At 35.2% G+C, this 16,521-nt stretch overlaps 2 protein-coding genes and 1 long non-coding RNA gene across 5 annotated transcripts; 1 reads left to right on the forward strand and 2 right to left on the reverse strand.

Annotated features, from left to right (window-relative positions):
- Positions 1-1,209: 1,209 nt before the first annotated feature.
- Positions 1,210-5,781, forward strand: LOC105158663 (putative pectinesterase 29). Its single transcript, XM_011075487.3, has 5 exons — positions 1,210-1,517; positions 1,997-2,156; positions 3,219-3,428; positions 3,751-3,995; positions 5,616-5,781. Exons 1-5 carry the CDS (start codon positions 1,306-1,308, stop codon positions 5,779-5,781), a joined length of 993 nt encoding a protein of 330 aa, XP_011073789.1. The 5' UTR covers positions 1,210-1,305.
- Positions 5,782-7,122: 1,341 nt separating this feature from the next.
- Positions 7,123-8,740, reverse strand: LOC148788816 (uncharacterized). The gene is made up of 2 exons (XR_016064963.1): positions 8,602-8,740; positions 7,123-8,235 (listed from the first exon to the last, which is right to left on the reverse strand). It is a non-coding gene; the product is annotated as an uncharacterized LOC148788816 (long non-coding RNA).
- Positions 8,741-12,815: 4,075 nt separating this feature from the next.
- Positions 12,816-16,514, reverse strand: LOC105158664 (uncharacterized). 3 transcript variants are annotated; one of them, XM_011075489.3, is made up of 2 exons: positions 16,056-16,514; positions 12,816-15,050 (listed from the first exon to the last, which is right to left on the reverse strand). In XM_011075489.3, exon 2 carries the CDS (start codon positions 14,993-14,995, stop codon positions 12,971-12,973), a length of 2,025 nt encoding a protein of 674 aa, XP_011073791.1. In that variant the 5' UTR covers positions 14,996-15,050; positions 16,056-16,514; the 3' UTR covers positions 12,816-12,970. The 3 variants fall into 3 exon arrangements, with proteins under 3 accessions (XP_011073791.1, XP_011073792.1, XP_011073790.1); XM_011075490.3 differs by having other exon boundaries at positions 12,816-15,054; XM_011075488.3 differs by having other exon boundaries at positions 12,816-15,057; positions 16,056-16,513.
- Between the last annotated feature and the right edge of the window lie 7 nt (positions 16,515-16,521).

Below are 16,521 nucleotides of genomic sequence, written 5' to 3' on the forward strand. Positions count from 1 at the left end.
ACCTATTTTTAACCCGTAAATGTGAGCCATTTTGGACTCAACCCAAAAAAATGTGTTCTTTGTATTACTTGTTAGTGAAAGCCTTCTATATTATCTTTTTCTTTTAATTAAATTCTTTTATTAAAAGTTTCTTGATTTTTCTAGATATATTTTCAGTGTAGCTCTCTCCATTATTCTACTTTTCCATTGTTTTTCATCCGTTACAACTCAGTCCCCAGTTTTCAATACGAAAATTAGAATACGCAACAACATAAATACTAGTGTTTATTTTCAAAAAGGGTATGGGCAAATTAAATATTTAATAATTTTTTCCTCCTTAAATTACAATAATATCACAGAATTAAGACATCTTTTTCTTTTTATTATTTTCTCACAGTCAGGTTCTATTTGTTTTCATTAAATACCATGTACTTGCTTCAAGAAAGTATATAATATAGGGTAAATTATATTGTCTTTGGCATCTATTTTTTTTTGTGTCAACTTATCATATCAACTTTGCGAAATTTGCACTTTAGTAATATATGACCTTTTTTTGTTGATTTTTTTGTCGGAGAAAACATCATATGATGTGTATATGCGAAAAATAATATCACATGTGCACTGCATGTGATGTTTTTTCGACAAACAATTTGGTAAAAACAGTTTTATAAAAGGCAAACTGCAAAATTCCATAAAGGTGAGATGATAAATTAATACACAAAAGAGTTTAGATGCCAAAATGTAAAAACGATCATAGTTCGGATGGCAAAATATAATTAACCCTATAATATATGTAATTGTTGTGGGCACAAGAAGAAAGTATGATACAAAGTATTAATAATGAAACAGGGGTTAAATGCAATTTACCCTCTTATGATATGAGAAATGAGCTGAAGACCCCCCTATGAAAAAAAAGTAGCAGATTACCCTTTATGTTCTGGAAATAAAGCAAATTCCGCTCCTATCTAAACCGTTATTAGGGGGATTATTTTCTTCATTTTAAAAAACACACAGAGGTAAATTGTTAACTTTTTTTTTCACAGAGAATTTTTTACTCATTTATCTTATTACCCATTGTAACATATTCACTAAATCAGGTGCCTGATTTATGAAATCATAATTTCATTAATTAGCTTTTGACTTTCCCTTTCCCCTAAAGTTATAGTTAATGATAAAGTGTACATAAGTGTGCTAAATGTTAAGATCTAACAAAAAAAACACAAAGTTTCTTGCAAAATCATTCAATGTTGCAGGTTAAGAAACACAAATTTCCAGCCATTAGAAGAGACATCATTTCTTCTCCAAGAATCATTATAATCTCCAAAAATGTTATGTTATCAAGTGCATGCCTGTATTTTTCTTTCTCTCTTCTTAGGGTTTCCATCCACCAATGCCACATTGCAGCACATAATGTTTCCAACAATCTATGTTAGTCCCTCAGGGGAAGGCAATTTCACAACCATCCAAGCTGCTATTGATTTTGTGCCTGCATACAACCAAAGATGGACTTGTATACACATCAAAAGAGGCCTATATAGGTGAGGAGAAGCTAAACTTTTACTTTATTATATTCGACTTTGCTAGCAATGTGGGTCAGGAATCAGTACTGTTGGTCATCATTAGCCCTCTGGATGAGGGGCCTGGGAGGAGCACATGGTCTCGTTCTTGTATATGGTGCCTGATGATCTGATTGAACAAGAAGCCGTGTAAAGAAATTGATGCAGGCTAGCGTCCCACGCTGGCTGCAGACGACGAGATTGAGTGACTTATAAGCCCCAAGACCTCCTCTTCCTTGCGAGGCGCCTTTTCAGGATAAATCCGTGAGGCTCATACAAAGCCAGAGTGGACAATACCTCACACAATGGGGTACCAATTCAGTCGCAAATCGTATAAAAAATGAAGATCTTGAGGCTTAATTATAAACTGCTCAAATTCCTGATTTGCTGGCTCCTGTCCCACACTGCAAGCAATGTTATGGATTTTGTGGTGTTGAGTTTTAATTTCTTGATTCTTGTAGAGAACAAGTCAGAATCCCTTATGATAAGCCGTTCATCTACCTAAAAGGAGAAGGGCAGCGGAAAACTTACGTTGTTTGGGATGCTCATGATTCTACTGCAACCAGTGCTACCTTCACTTCTCAGGCTGACAACACAATTGCCAAATACATATCCTTCATAGTAAGAATCTCTAAAATTTTATCAACTGTTTTCATGGATGAATTTGTATTGAGGCATCTATGTCATGGTCCTGTCCAATTCTGGACATACACGGCCTTTATGCCGAGGCCATAATTGAAACGTGTCATTCGAACTGTTGAGCAATATAAATTAGGTGTGGCAAATGAGTCGGACCAGCTCGCAATCGAGTTTGGTGATCTGGCTCGACTAATCCTCAGGTCGAGTCTGCTCAAGCTCGAGCCGACATATTTTTGTTCGACCAGTTAGCCAACTTTTTTCTATTTTCTAATATTTTTATATATTTAACTACGCATATAGTAGTATATCAAGTTAGTTAACAAAATATTTATAATTATATTAGAATTATATTCAAGCAATGTCTCATAATTTAATTTTATATTGTCCTAAAAGTATGGTAATTTTATTTCATAATATGAGACATTGTTAGTTTTATTATTATATATATTTGTTTTATACTAATTATTGATTGTAAATTATCAAATGATTGAAGAAAATTAGAAATATATTTTTATTAGATGTAAAATAATTTGCACAGTCAATCTAATATAATTAATAAATGTTCTAAAATAATAATTATTTTAATTTTAATTATTAATAAAAAAATTGAACAACCTTGAGGTCAAGTTAGAAATTATGTGCTCGAACCTAAAAATTTTGAGTTCGTCGAGCTCAAAACCATAAGCTAGAGCTTGAGCTCGAGTCTGAATGTTTTGCCGAGCTCAACTCAACCTCAACTCTTTTACACTCCTAATTTTAAAGTTTAAATTGCATTCATTGCTATGTTTCACATAATTACAAGCGCTCAATCTGACAGTTGGTGTCATCGATCAGAGTCAAAACCATTATAGAGTCTCAAATAAAGAAATGAAATATTAGGGAGGGTTTGTTAGTTTTGTCACACTTGCTCTGTAATTAATTTGGTTCGACCAGACTTAATCCGAACTAGAATTCCTAACTTTTGGTAAACCACCACGCATTGTCCTACAACATCAGCTGACTCTTTTGCTGATATTTCTCAACTGTTTACATAACTCGAACCAGAATTCTTACAACTCTCCTCATAAGAGTAACAATCCAATGAGGCCAGCAGTAGCAGCCATGATACAAGGAGACAAATCAGCCTTTCACAAATGTGGCTTCTTCGGACTGCAAGATACATTATGGGATGAACAAGGTCGACACTATTTCAGTCGTTGCTCCATTCAGGGAGCAGTCGATTTCATCTTTGGCGCTGGCCAGTCCATTTATGAGGTAAACACTACGAAAACATTGATCAATTTTCTTGAGGAAAAAATGCAAACGAACTCCATGTGATATTGCAAATGAGTAAATTATTCTCTATGAAGAAAAAAATTAGCAGTTTACTTCCTTGTATTTTTTAAAATGCAGCAATTTATCCCTTGTATTTTTTGAAATGCAGTAATGTACTTCCTTAGACAGAGAGGTGAATTGCTATTTTTTTTTTTTTTTTATCATGGGAAAGTAATTTACTCATTTGTAATATCATAGGGATAAATTGCATTAAGCCCATTTTCTTGATCATTATGTTCAAGTTGATGAATTTTGGTCCTAGAAATGCACCATATCAGTTGTTGCTAGAGCTCTAAATGGGGTCCCAGGCTACATAACAGCTCAAGGAAGATCACATGCCCAAGATACAAACGGGTTCGTATTCAAGAACTGCAACATAGTTGGAAATGGAAAGACGTTTCTGGGAAGACCTTGGAGAGAGTATGCAAGAGTCGTATTTTACAACACATCAATGTCGAGCATCGTTGTGCCTCAGGGATGGGATGCTTGGTTCAGCGCCGGCCGCGAGTAAGATTTAGAATTATATATATATATATAAGAAAAATGACATTTTTCATCCCGTACCTTCCTTTCCACTTTTAATTCTTTGGTTAATTGATTATCATTTTTGGTCCCGTAACTTCTGAAAAATAATATTTTTGGTCCCATGATATATTTTTATTATATATTTTAATGAAAAATAGTTGTTAGAGACTTTACACTTTTGGTCGCATTTGTTATAAAATTCTCACTTTTTATCTTATAACTTTAAAAAAGTAGCACTTTTGATCCCATGGCCTTTTCTGTTAAACATCTATCATGAGACCAAAAGTGAGAATCTCGTATCCAATGAGACCAAAAACGACAAGACTCTAAGTTATATGAAAAAAATACTAGCTATTTCCCCTATAAATTTTCCTGGGTAGCTTCTTCAGTATATACCTAGCGGTTAAGGATACTGGATGCGTGTGTACAAGAATAAAGATATAAAAACTTTTGAGAACTAATAAACTGAATTTACTTTATATATGCATGAAGAGAAAATTATTGATAGAGATAATTTATTAAAAAGATAGTCATTTATAGAGAAGATTAGGTAATTTTAATAAAATCAATATCATGATAATGAAAGCTTTAAATTATTTATTCCTATAGGAGATTAATAACCGGAAGGGCTCCACGCTGGGTCTAAACTTAATTGTTTGAAAGTGTAATACACTTACTATATGATTAGTACACAATTTAGAAAGAGTAATCCATTCCACGATAGCTGCAATTACAATTTTTATGTAATTGATTGAGCCCGGCCAAATAGCATGTTGTTTGTGTTTTTATTCCTAGTTTTCAATTTTTGAAACAGTAACTAAAGTGAATATATTTATTTATACGTATTCTTAAAGTTATATTGATTTAACACCATAGTTCAATATAAAACACGATCTCGTTAACTAATCCAAACCTATTTTCGTTGCAAATGAAAATCTAACCAAAATTAAAAATACATATTTTCCACTAAAAACTGAAAGTGATTGATCCTACAGAGGTGGATATGTTAGGACAAATCAACCCGACTAAAAGACTGCATGTTGATCTTAACTATTTGGAAACTATTTTAAGTAGCTAGGGTTTTGTATTTTGCAATAGCAGAAATAATATTTTTCGTCCCATGACTTAAGGCTTTTTTATTTTTGATCTCATTGGTTATAGAATTCTCACTTTTAGTCCCATAACTTATAAAACTAACACTTTTGGTCCTATGACACATTTTCGTTAAATATTTAATGGGAAATGACACATGCCGAGTATGCAGCCGTTAGGACTTTTACACTTTTGGTCCCAATATTGATTACGGGATTCTCACTTATGCTCACATAACTTTAAAAAAGTAACACTTTTAGTCCATAACTTTACAACCACGTGGCCTTTTCCAAAGGTATCATGGGAACAAAAGTGCTACTTTTTTAAAATTATAGAATTTAAAATGAGAATCTCATAACTAATGGACTAGAAAATATAAAAACTCTAAGTTACGAGAAAAAAATATATATTATATATTTCCCCAACGCAGTACATCAACACACTACATATCTTTATCTGCCAAAGTCAAAATCTCCGGTTGGAGTCTTCTAAGCCATCTAAGTTTTTCAGGGATTGGTTGACCTTTGCTGAGCACAATTGTCGGGGTGTAGGTTCAAACACCTCAAGGAGAGTGAAGTGGGAGAAGAAGCTAAGCCAAAGGTATTTGAAGCAGTTAACAAGCATTTCATTCATTGATAATGAAGGGTGGATGAACAGGTTGGCTTTCGGCTTGTAGGATGCTTGTTTAAATGCCTGCAAGAAGCACAATATGAAAAACATAATTAAAGTGTTTACATCCCTAACCATGTATAACTGGGATTAAGGCCTTAAAATTCTGCATAATAAAGTATGAATCAACTGTTCAGTATTAGTTAATTAAGAGCTAGATCACTAAGTATAGTTTCTTTAATTAAAGTATGTACCAATGATGTTTTCGGGCGTTCGGTATACTAAAACGGCAAAGAGAACGTGCGTAAAGGCTATGGAAGAAAAAACAAGAAGAATGTAAAATAATATAAAAGTTACCTGGTGATTTTTCTCGAGATGGGCTAGTAGCGTTTCCATTCAGATTCCGGTCGCGGAGAGTTCAAGTATAAAACTCCTTTAAAGTGGTGTACACAACGCTAGAAGAGATTTAAGTTCTCTTGCTAGAAAGAACTAGACTTAGGAAGATGAATCAAAAATAAATTACTATGAATTAGGATGTTCTTAATTCTCCTTTGTTCTTGTCTTGATTCTAAACTAAGAATAACCCAAGAGGATGAAGGGATGTTGAGGAAGAAATGAGGCCGAGAGCAACCATGAACTATGTGAGAGACCTTAATACCTTGACACTTCCCACAAAGGAGACTCATGGTTGTCGGCAGGACTGCCCCACAGTCTCTATAGTTTGCTTTGTTTCATCAGACAAAGCCAACTGATGCAAGATCCTCCTTCTGAATTTCATAACAATGTCATAGGACTAGCGTGGTCTTGCTTGTGGTTTGCATTTTTCCTCAATTTTTACAACAGGCTTTCTAAATTAGTTAAAAAGCCCCCTGTAATTTGAAAATAGGCAAACAACCTCCTCATATTTCGTTAAGTCCTGTAAAAAACCCTATTGCTGTTAGGAATTGGCAGATGTTGCACTACACACGCGAGTGGTGCAGTTTGGAGACTATTTTGGCGTCATTGCATGATTTTTTGTTTTTTTTAATGACTAAATTCCGCTATTATGGCTATATAATAGTATTTGGGGCCATTTTACTCCCTATATTTTTTTAAAATAGCTAAAAAACATCATCACAAGTCTGGTGGAATTTGCTGAGTTTATAGGGTCCAACTTATCCATCGCCGTTATGTCAAAAATTCCATAAAAAATTAGCATGAAGAGTTGAAGGGAGTGGATAGACCCAAGAACACGCTAAAAGCGAAAAAAACAAAAATATAAAAAAAATTATATCCGGATCAAGATGTGTACTATTAATATTTTCGAGCATTCAGTATATATAAAAAGCAAAGAGAACATGCATAAAGGCCATGGAAGAAAAAACGAGAAGAACATAAACTAAATTCCATTCCAATATTGCTAACGATGTCAACCAAATATATATATATATATATGTAAAATAAATAGGATTAAATACAATAACCACTCCTAAAGTATTGAAAATCAATTTTACCCTTAACAAAATTATTTTGTGAAAAAATTAAAGAAAAACTTTAGGGGGGTAAAATAGACTTCTTAAAACTTAGAAATTAAACAACTTTTACTGGAAAAACTAAGAGAGGTTTGAATTACCATGACTTCTAATCTAATAAAGTAGAAAGAGCATATGTAGTTATGAAGGAATCTTCTAGACGATAAAGCCGTGGAAGCGGTAGAGTGTCGTTCCCGCTGCGCAGCCGCAAGGACAGGCGATAAATATGGTTACGGTTATCCATGGCAGCTTCATTCTTCCCGTGTAGCAATCTAAGGGCTTCGACATAGTCCCTTTCTAGTCTGCTATTTGACTCATAGTCATACGCAATGGCATCAAAGATATCTCTGCAGTCCCACAACTTCCGATCTTCCTCCTGTGATGAAAAGGGACCCTTAGGGAAAGGCATTATGTTTTTCTGCCTCAAACACCACATCAAAGTGTTCACATAGGGGTCATCAGTTTCATCGCCGGCTTCTGATGGGAAGACGGGCAGTGGGGTCAACTGGATAAATCCGATGGCGGTGGCGACGGTGATTGTGGCCATCAACCAGAAGATTGCAGCCCGGGTGGTGGTTGCCATGCCTGAATATGGAGGTTGTTTGAGTTAGAAGTGAGCGTTCATGCATATATATTGCTACCTGTGGAGGAGTTTGTTAGGCCACAGGAGTGTAGGAATCATAATTTGACAAGGACTCTTATAATGTCGTGTATTGGGCAGACTCTAAGAATTTTACCAACTTAAGTAGATATTTTTCATTTTTAATTATTTTAGATAAGTATATGATTATTTATCATTATCCTCAAGATTCACCAATTGGTTAGATAATTTAGTTAGTAATATAATTTTTAAGATTGGTTTGATGTCAGATAATATTTTTACATTTTTATATTTATTGAATATTTTAATTTTAGGTTTTGAGTTATTTATCAATTCTCGCATAGCTGCATCTGAGTCCGTCTGCCACAAGTATTTCTCGGGCTGCCAAGCTCGATTCAATATATGATGCCTGAGAGGATAAGCAGCAAATAAAATCAGCAGCAGTCAAAGTTGTATACTACTTCATAGGGAAAAGAGCTGGCAGTACGACTAAAAGTAAAAGCAGACATAAAATCAGACCAAGATACCAAAAGACAATTCAAGTCACATGCAAAATACTCCACTCATGATCTGGCAACTAAATTCAGAGTCCAGAGGAACTCAACCCAGAAACTGATATTCCACGATTTCCCATAGAAAGACAAAATCTTGTTGTCAAGAGTAAAGGAAGAGACACCATGACTTTTTAAATGAATGTCCAAACTCAGAGCAAAGACAGATACTCAACCAACATATCTTGAGGCAGTGCCTCGTTGAATCCAAGAACTCCTATTACCTGAACTCACAAATATGTCAAAAACTGCGTCATTCAATTTTGCTCGACTTCTATGGTCAGGGACCGTCTCCAGATTTCTTCTTCAAAATGCCCAGATGCTTAAAATTCCCACAATTACATATGTTTCATCATCTTTACATGTGTCAGAAATACCAAATACCAGATAAAATCAAGCACTGAAATCATTAAAGTACAGGAGGTACCAGCAGAATAGGCTCCATAATGATTATGCAGAATATGATTCGAGGGCAAAGAGATTTCTAGAAAATATGTGAAGTATATGCTCAACGTCATCATAAACTCAAGACTAGAAAAGGTTGCTTTTTGATAGAGACTCAAATTCAAGAAACAATTTGAAGAATAAAGAACAAAAAGAACTTAGAGCTTTACTGTTGAGGTATATTTGAGCTTTTTACTTCTACTCCTGCACTCATTCGGCTGGAAACTACTGCGACTAAAATCTTGCAACCGATGATATTTCACTGAGGCCAGTTGTTCCTTAGCTCCATCAAGCCTTCTTTTTTCTACTCACTGCAATGAACACAAAGCACAATTTAGATATTCTCAAAACAGTAAACTTTTGTATTTGGAGAACATATTATAAGTAAATTCATATATGGTATTGCAAGTGCTTTATCAAACCCTGCAATCTGTTGCTTGCAAAGGCTAAGTTCCATCTCAAGAGCGTAGAACCGAAAGTCAACAGGCACATTGCTTTGCTGAATCATCTGTCTTTGTGAGCCCCATATAATCTCTGGCTGCCAAACGTTCAATGCAACAGAAGCTTGCCTGACAGCATCACAAGTATAAAATCACTGGCAGGTGAACATCAATTTAAAAGATAATTACATTTTATAATAGTCGTTGTGGCAAGATTTTACATTTTACATTTTACAAAAGATAAAAATCACTGGCAAGATTCACGAAGAAGTGGCAAGATTCACGAAGAAGTGGCAGGAAGATGAATAGTCGTTGTGTTACTTGTGTAATATCATGCATCCAGATTATTTATTTCTGCTAGACTTCCCTTAATTATTAGGGTTTTTTTTATTTGATGGGCCCACCCAACTAACTGCCCAGGCCCTTTTTCACAAAGGCGCGCACTGGGCAACAGCCTGAATGGCGCCATGGCACTCGCCATTGTGAAGGTGAGCACCATAGGCCGCGAAAGGCGCGAGAGGCGCAGCGCCATTTATTGCACTGCCTTGGATGACACCTTAAAATTGTGTATGCATTGTGTTTGTTGATTAAGATCCTATTATTGATTGTCACTAAAACTTAAGGTTTAATTACGTATACATATTCAGCGTCCTTGTCAAATACTTAAAGTCGTCACGTCATTTATGCAATGATGATCAACTTTAACTAATACAACACAACAAATAGCAGTAACTTATACCGACTTCTATTTTATCCTCTTCACTTTTCTTTATTTTCAGGTGCACTGCAGGGAAATTTAAGAAACAATTTTTAGAGTGTTTATTCAAAATTTTATATAATTACGAGATTTTGATTTCACGATTTAAATTAGATTTCTGTAACTGCATCAATAATACTTAACTGAGTGTATATGTTATAACAATTGAATCAAACTTGTCTTGTAATTAACGCACAATTTAGTGAATGATTTATCATATAATAAATTTATTACACTTAGTATGTAATCGATTCGATTTAATCAAATTTGATTTGATCTCTCAAAGGGTCCACATTGCAAAATGAAGAGTATATAGGCACATCATCAACTAATGGAGGATTATACCCTGGTCTACGCTTAGGTCAATCAACACAAGGGACATGTACTGCAGGAAGACTCTCGACACCGCATTCGCAATAGCTAGCAAAATATAGGGCTTGGAACATAATAATAGTTCCATCCTCAATATCATTCCCACCATAGTAATCCATATTATAAAGGAAACTGTATAACTCAAATGGAATCAAAACTCTGAATATAAAGAAACAAAGAGTTCCGAGGGTCGAAAGCCTCACAATTAAAACCCAAGAGCACAACAAAGAGTAGTCATAAATTTGTGTCTAAATCAAAAAATGGATCAGCTGAGTATGTGATCAACGCAGGAAGCATTATGATAGCACAACTGAGTTGAAGCATGGTAGAGGGGGCATGAAAATTGTAGGACTCAAGTCTAAATTGCGATTCAATGTTAGAATGCAATCCACGCCTTTTCTTCCAGCCCATATCACCAAAATGGCGATTTTGTTATGGAAGAGGTTGCGAGCGTCTGTATATAAAACTCGAACACAGACAGGGGCCCTCTTCCCCATTTTCTGCTAAGTTTCATACCTCTGTCCTCCCATGGCTACCACATTGCCCATCCTGCTCAGACCTTTTACTTGATGCCATCATTTCCATTTTCATTTTACTAAGTCAGAAAATATATTTTGAAAAGAGGAAATAGTTCAAGAAAAATACCATTAAATTGTTTTATGGCTACGCAAGAAATTTGGTACAAATTCAAGTAGGGATTGACCATTTCTTGGCATCAGCAGAAGCAGCCGCCTAATGTTTCCATTGTCTTGAAATAGTCATGGTATGGTGAAGAACAACGGGAAAATAATTTAAATAATATTAAAAAATAAAAAAATTACAAAAATAGTACTCGCGGTAATTTAAAATACAAGTGCAGGAGTACCGCTGACATTATTTGCAGTACTCACTGCACGAGGGGCATACCTTGTTTGCCCCTTTTCACATGCATGATTTTTTTTTAAATTGTTACATTATAAATTTAATAAAAGATTTATTAATTAAAAAGAATATATTTTAATTAAAATAAAGTAAAACATAATCAATATTTATTATTGTTTACAAACTCAAGATTAGATAATGAATTAGTATAATAAATGCAAAAAGTTTAAAAGATTTTTATTAATTTAATAATAAAATTAATCTGTTAACAATTCAAATTTGAAATAAAAATGAGTAATTCTATATAAGTTTTTTAAATATATATTTCTAAAAAATATGACGATATATATCATTCATTTTTCGAAATAAATTAATAAAAATCTTTTAAACTACAAATATGTGTATATATATATATATATTATAATGGGTAATATTGTTAAATACTGAGTTATGTGGGGTAAGGTTCACATTTGTTAATTTTTTTTTTCAGTAAATGTAAATTTCATTAAATAAATGGTAGTAATTCAGTACAATACAACATGAAAGGCTAGGTAATCACGTCGACAGGCCAAGGGATCCGCCATAAATGAAAAAGTGCACAAGTACTAATAGAAGGAGATAAATCAACACTAAGTACCCGTTGTCAATAATAAGTTTTCCTATGGAAGGTGCCCTGCGTATTCCTCCATCAAATCGTCAAAGATTGCGCTCGAACCATATGTGGTATACAAGAAAGCCCAATAGTCCACGATAAAAAACCGAGATACAATGCTTTCCTCGCCACCTTTTTGCTGCCCACAGATTGTCGGTAGTCCAATCACAATGGGGCCATCACATTTGTTAATTTAGGTCGTGTTTACTTGATGGGACAGGATATACCTACCTGGATTGATTTGGGACAACAAAGTAGATTGTCCCAAAAGGGATAGATTACACATACGTTTACTAGGGCATACACATTCCATAATATATCCGCCGAAGCGTGTTTACATCCCGGATTAAGTGGGATCATTTAACTGTAAAATAACTTTCTTGTACCCTTGAATTTGAAATTTCACCTTGCCTACCCTCAGCCCTAGTTCGTCTTTCCCCTCTTTTTCCCAATTTTGTTTTCTCCCGTTTGACATTTTCCCAGTGCATTTATGATAAGCAAAGACAAAAAGCCAAGAAATATATTTTTTTTTTGTGGCAAAAATAGAAAGCTAATTCAATGGCAATGTAAAAATAAGATGTTCATCAAGTTTTAACATTAGTTGAATTCGTTGAAAAGCTGGAGGGTGGCGACATAATGATTCATGGCTAGTGTTTATTATTCTTTTTTTCCCCTTCCTTTTACCTCTTTTACTTTGCATCTTTGCTCGTGATTTCTTCTTTGGAGCCTTCTTGAGTTGTTTCTTCCTAGCCACAGGGGCTCTCTGCTTTCTCTTATCAAACACTTCAACAAATTTTGGTTCTCCTACCTCTAGCCTGTGGATCGAATACTCTTCCTCCGGTGCTATTTCACTTGTCATCACAGTGACTTGCACATTGCTATTGTCGTATGTAGTCATCCCTTCCAATGAGAAACACAGAACTTGAAAGAGATGGTCATAAACCATGAAACACGTTAAAATCTAACTACAATTTACACTTGTTTGAATCAAACTGCAATTTCTCATAAGGTAACAACTGCTCTAGACTTGATTTGCATTCACGAATCGCTGCAAATTATCATCTACATTATACAGGGGACTGTGTAAAAGAAAATTTTGTATAATCCAAACCTAAATTCCATAAATAATCACGACACTTCTGAGCTGATGCAAAGTATGCCATCTCCTGGTAACCTCTATCTAGTACCTTATATATGAATGCATTTGGCAGTATCCCCATCTTCACCATATCTGCTTTTAGCATCATCACAGGGAGCACATGCTTAGCTCCAAAGTGCGCTTGGATAATGGCAGCATAATCAAACACTTCTGGCTGTAACCCACTGCTTCGCATGTCCGAGAAAAACTTACTGGCCTTAAAAGTCTGACCATTTTTGCACAGACCATTGATTAAGATTGAATATGTAATGTTATTGGGGGAACAGTAGCTCATATGATTACTATCCACCTGACCTGTTTCAGCAGAAAATTCAGTTGTAGTTTGTTCCAAGAAAAAATTGATTGCATTATTTATCCGTCCATCTTTGCACAGCCCATCAATCACAGAAGTAATCGTGAAAATATTTGGAGCTATACCAGCATCCATCATTTCTTTGTGCAACTGAAGAGCTGCATCAGTATAACCATTTTTGAAGTGGCCATCGATCAAAGCGCTATAAGCGACTACATCAAGCTTGTAACCTTTAATTGTCATTTCATTATAAAATCCCATAGCAGTCGCCAATTGCCCTGCTTTGCAATAGCCATTTATCAGTGTACAAAATGTAACGATATCAAGTTGCAAGCCCTTCTCTATCATTTGAGAAGAAATTTCCACAGCCTTTTCCATGTTTCCTTTCTTACAATACCCATCAATCAGCGTATTGAATAGGACAGAGTTCAGCATCAATCCTTCCTTGTTCATCTTGCAAAATAAATTCTCTGCGTCCTCAACTCTACCAATTCTACAATAGCCCTTCATAAGTATTCCATACGTGACAGCATCTGGCAAAATACCAAATATCTCCATCTCCAGATGCATGTCCATAGCAGCAGATAGATCACCGGCCTCACAGAAGCCATCCATTAAGCAATTATATATATAAACGTTAGGAATGACATTCAACTTCACCATATGCACAAAATAGCTCCTAAAAGCTACAAGCTCACCTTTCTTGCAAAGCAAATATATTAGGATGCTATAGGTAATAACATTTGGCAGCACTCCTTGATCCAACATTTCATAATAAACCCTGCGAGCTTTTTCAACACTCGCCATCTTAGCATAACCATCTATTAGAGCATTGTAAGTGTAGAGGTTAGGCACCACTCCATACTCTCGCATCCTTGTGAAAATTTTTTCTGCTTCCAGCATATTATTCTCTATGCATAGTCCATGTATAAGGGTCGTGTAAATAACAACTGTCGGTTTTAATCCCCTCTCAATCATCTCTTCAAGCAACAATCTAGCCTTCACAATATCCCCTCGATCACAAGAAGCATCTATTAGTATTCCATAAGTCACCGCGCTAGGCAATAAACCATTTAAAACCATGTCATTGTAAACCTCCCACATCAGTTCAACACGACCCGTTTTCAGAATCCCATTCAAAAGCGCATTGCATGCCTGGACTGCAGGCAATTTCCCCATTTTGCGATACACCCAATACCCATCATCAACGAGGCCCCTTTCGCACAAAGCACCAATCAGCACTCCAAACACATTTGGACGACACCCCGATGTTTGAACATGCTTAAGCGCATTGAAAATCGAGGAACACACTTTGTGGGGCTTCCGGGTTCTCCTCAAAATCTCGATCAGGCCTTCTATCAAACACCTGGCCTTCACATACAACTTCGCCTCAGTTAAAAGATGAACAATGGCTGAATGGAGTTTTAAAGTTTTCGCAGGGTTCACATTTCTCGAAGCTGAGTTGAAAATCCTCAACGCCTGTTGTGGGGTTGGGGAGTTGAGTATTGCAGCAGCCATATTTGAAAGTTGTGGAGATGAAGGTGCTGAAGGAAATGATGGGGTTGCAGAAGAACATAAGAAAGCTAATGACTTCTTCTGGTTGCAAAAGGGTTTCACTCTTGGAGGAGAAAGCTTCATCATTGCTCCAACGATCCCCAGATTTCTTGCTTCCCATTAACTACAAGCTGCTTCGACTCTTCCTCCTTCCAAGAAGAGAACAACTCAGTGATTTGGCACAAAATTGGGAGTGAAGTAGCAGAAAATGGGGCTAAACACGATTGGGAATATTATTTGACGCAACCAAAGGGGTATATTAAGGAAAGAAGAATGAAGGAGTCTTCCAAGCTGAGCGGGATAATTAAATCCCACTCTTGGAGGCCGGATTTTAATCCAGCAAATATTGCAGCATAGTACCGGGCCTTGGTATAAGTACCGATCCATGCAAAAATTCTGTAAACAAACCACTAGTATAGATAAGGCTAGATATCCATGCTAATACTACCTAGTAAACACGGCCTTCAGGTAAATGTTATCTCAAGTATAGTTAAGAGGGATGAAGTGTATTTAAACACTTTTAGGGTGTCCATTTTGTTCTCTTTATACTAGTATAGAAAAGAAAAACTTTCTATAATTGCAAACTACGGTACGTAATACCACTTTACTAATTTTTACATATAACAATTATATTCCTAATTAGATAATTTTGAAATTAATTCTAATTACATTATTATTATTATTATTATTATTATTATTATTATTATTATTATTATTATTAAAGCGACTGTATATCATTTAACACCACTATACCATCCATAGTTAATATATAGGGTTAAATGCAATTTCCCCGTGCCATATGTGAAGTGAGCAAATAAACCCTATATTTCAAAAAATTAACAAATTTAATTTTCCAAAATAAAAAAATAATTTGCTATTTTATTTTTTACATTGATTTTTTTCTTTTATCTTTGTTTCATTTTTCATAGGATAATATTGCATTTTTCCTATTCTATATCCATAGGGCAAAAACTGCAACTACAAATAGCAATATCTTCACAACAATGGCTTCATGAACTTGGTCTAACCTCCATGATTTCATAAAAAAATCATCAAAATAAAACAAACAGAACATACACAAACATAACCCTCATCCATCCAAGTTCAGTAAATTAAACAACATAAGGCCGAAAAAATAAATAATTACCAGCGTTAGTGGTACGACGCCGAAGACTTTGAACTTGGAGGCTGATTTTAGGGATTTCAGATTTTGATTAGGGAATGGTTTTGATGTTGTAATTTGTAAGCAACAAAGAAAAGGATAATGATTTTAAGGGGTGGACGACGAGTTGTTCATGGCGACGATGCGCAGGAGCGGCGTGGAAGGAAAGTGTGAAGAAGAAGAACAGAAGAGAGAGCGGCGGATTAGGTATGAAAGTGTGAACATGAGTTCTTTTTTATTATTTCTTGTCGGGTTTTTCATCTTTATAGTCGACCCGTGGGTTTTGGAGTTGGGATAATTTGGAGTTGCCTGCGGAGGCAACCAATTGCAAGCTAAATTTATTATAATTTTCAGCTTTTTGTTTGTAGTGAATTTCCATGTAAAAGGAGGCAATTGGGGTTTTTTTATCAAATTTATTTTCTCTCATCTCATCTTTTGTCTCTCTTCTTCT

This window comes from Sesamum indicum, linkage group LG3 (assembly GCF_026168435.1).
Source record: "Sesamum indicum cultivar Baizhima isolate 11 linkage group LG3, ASM2616843v1, whole genome shotgun sequence".
NCBI lineage: Eukaryota > Viridiplantae > Streptophyta > Magnoliopsida > Lamiales > Pedaliaceae > Sesamum > Sesamum indicum.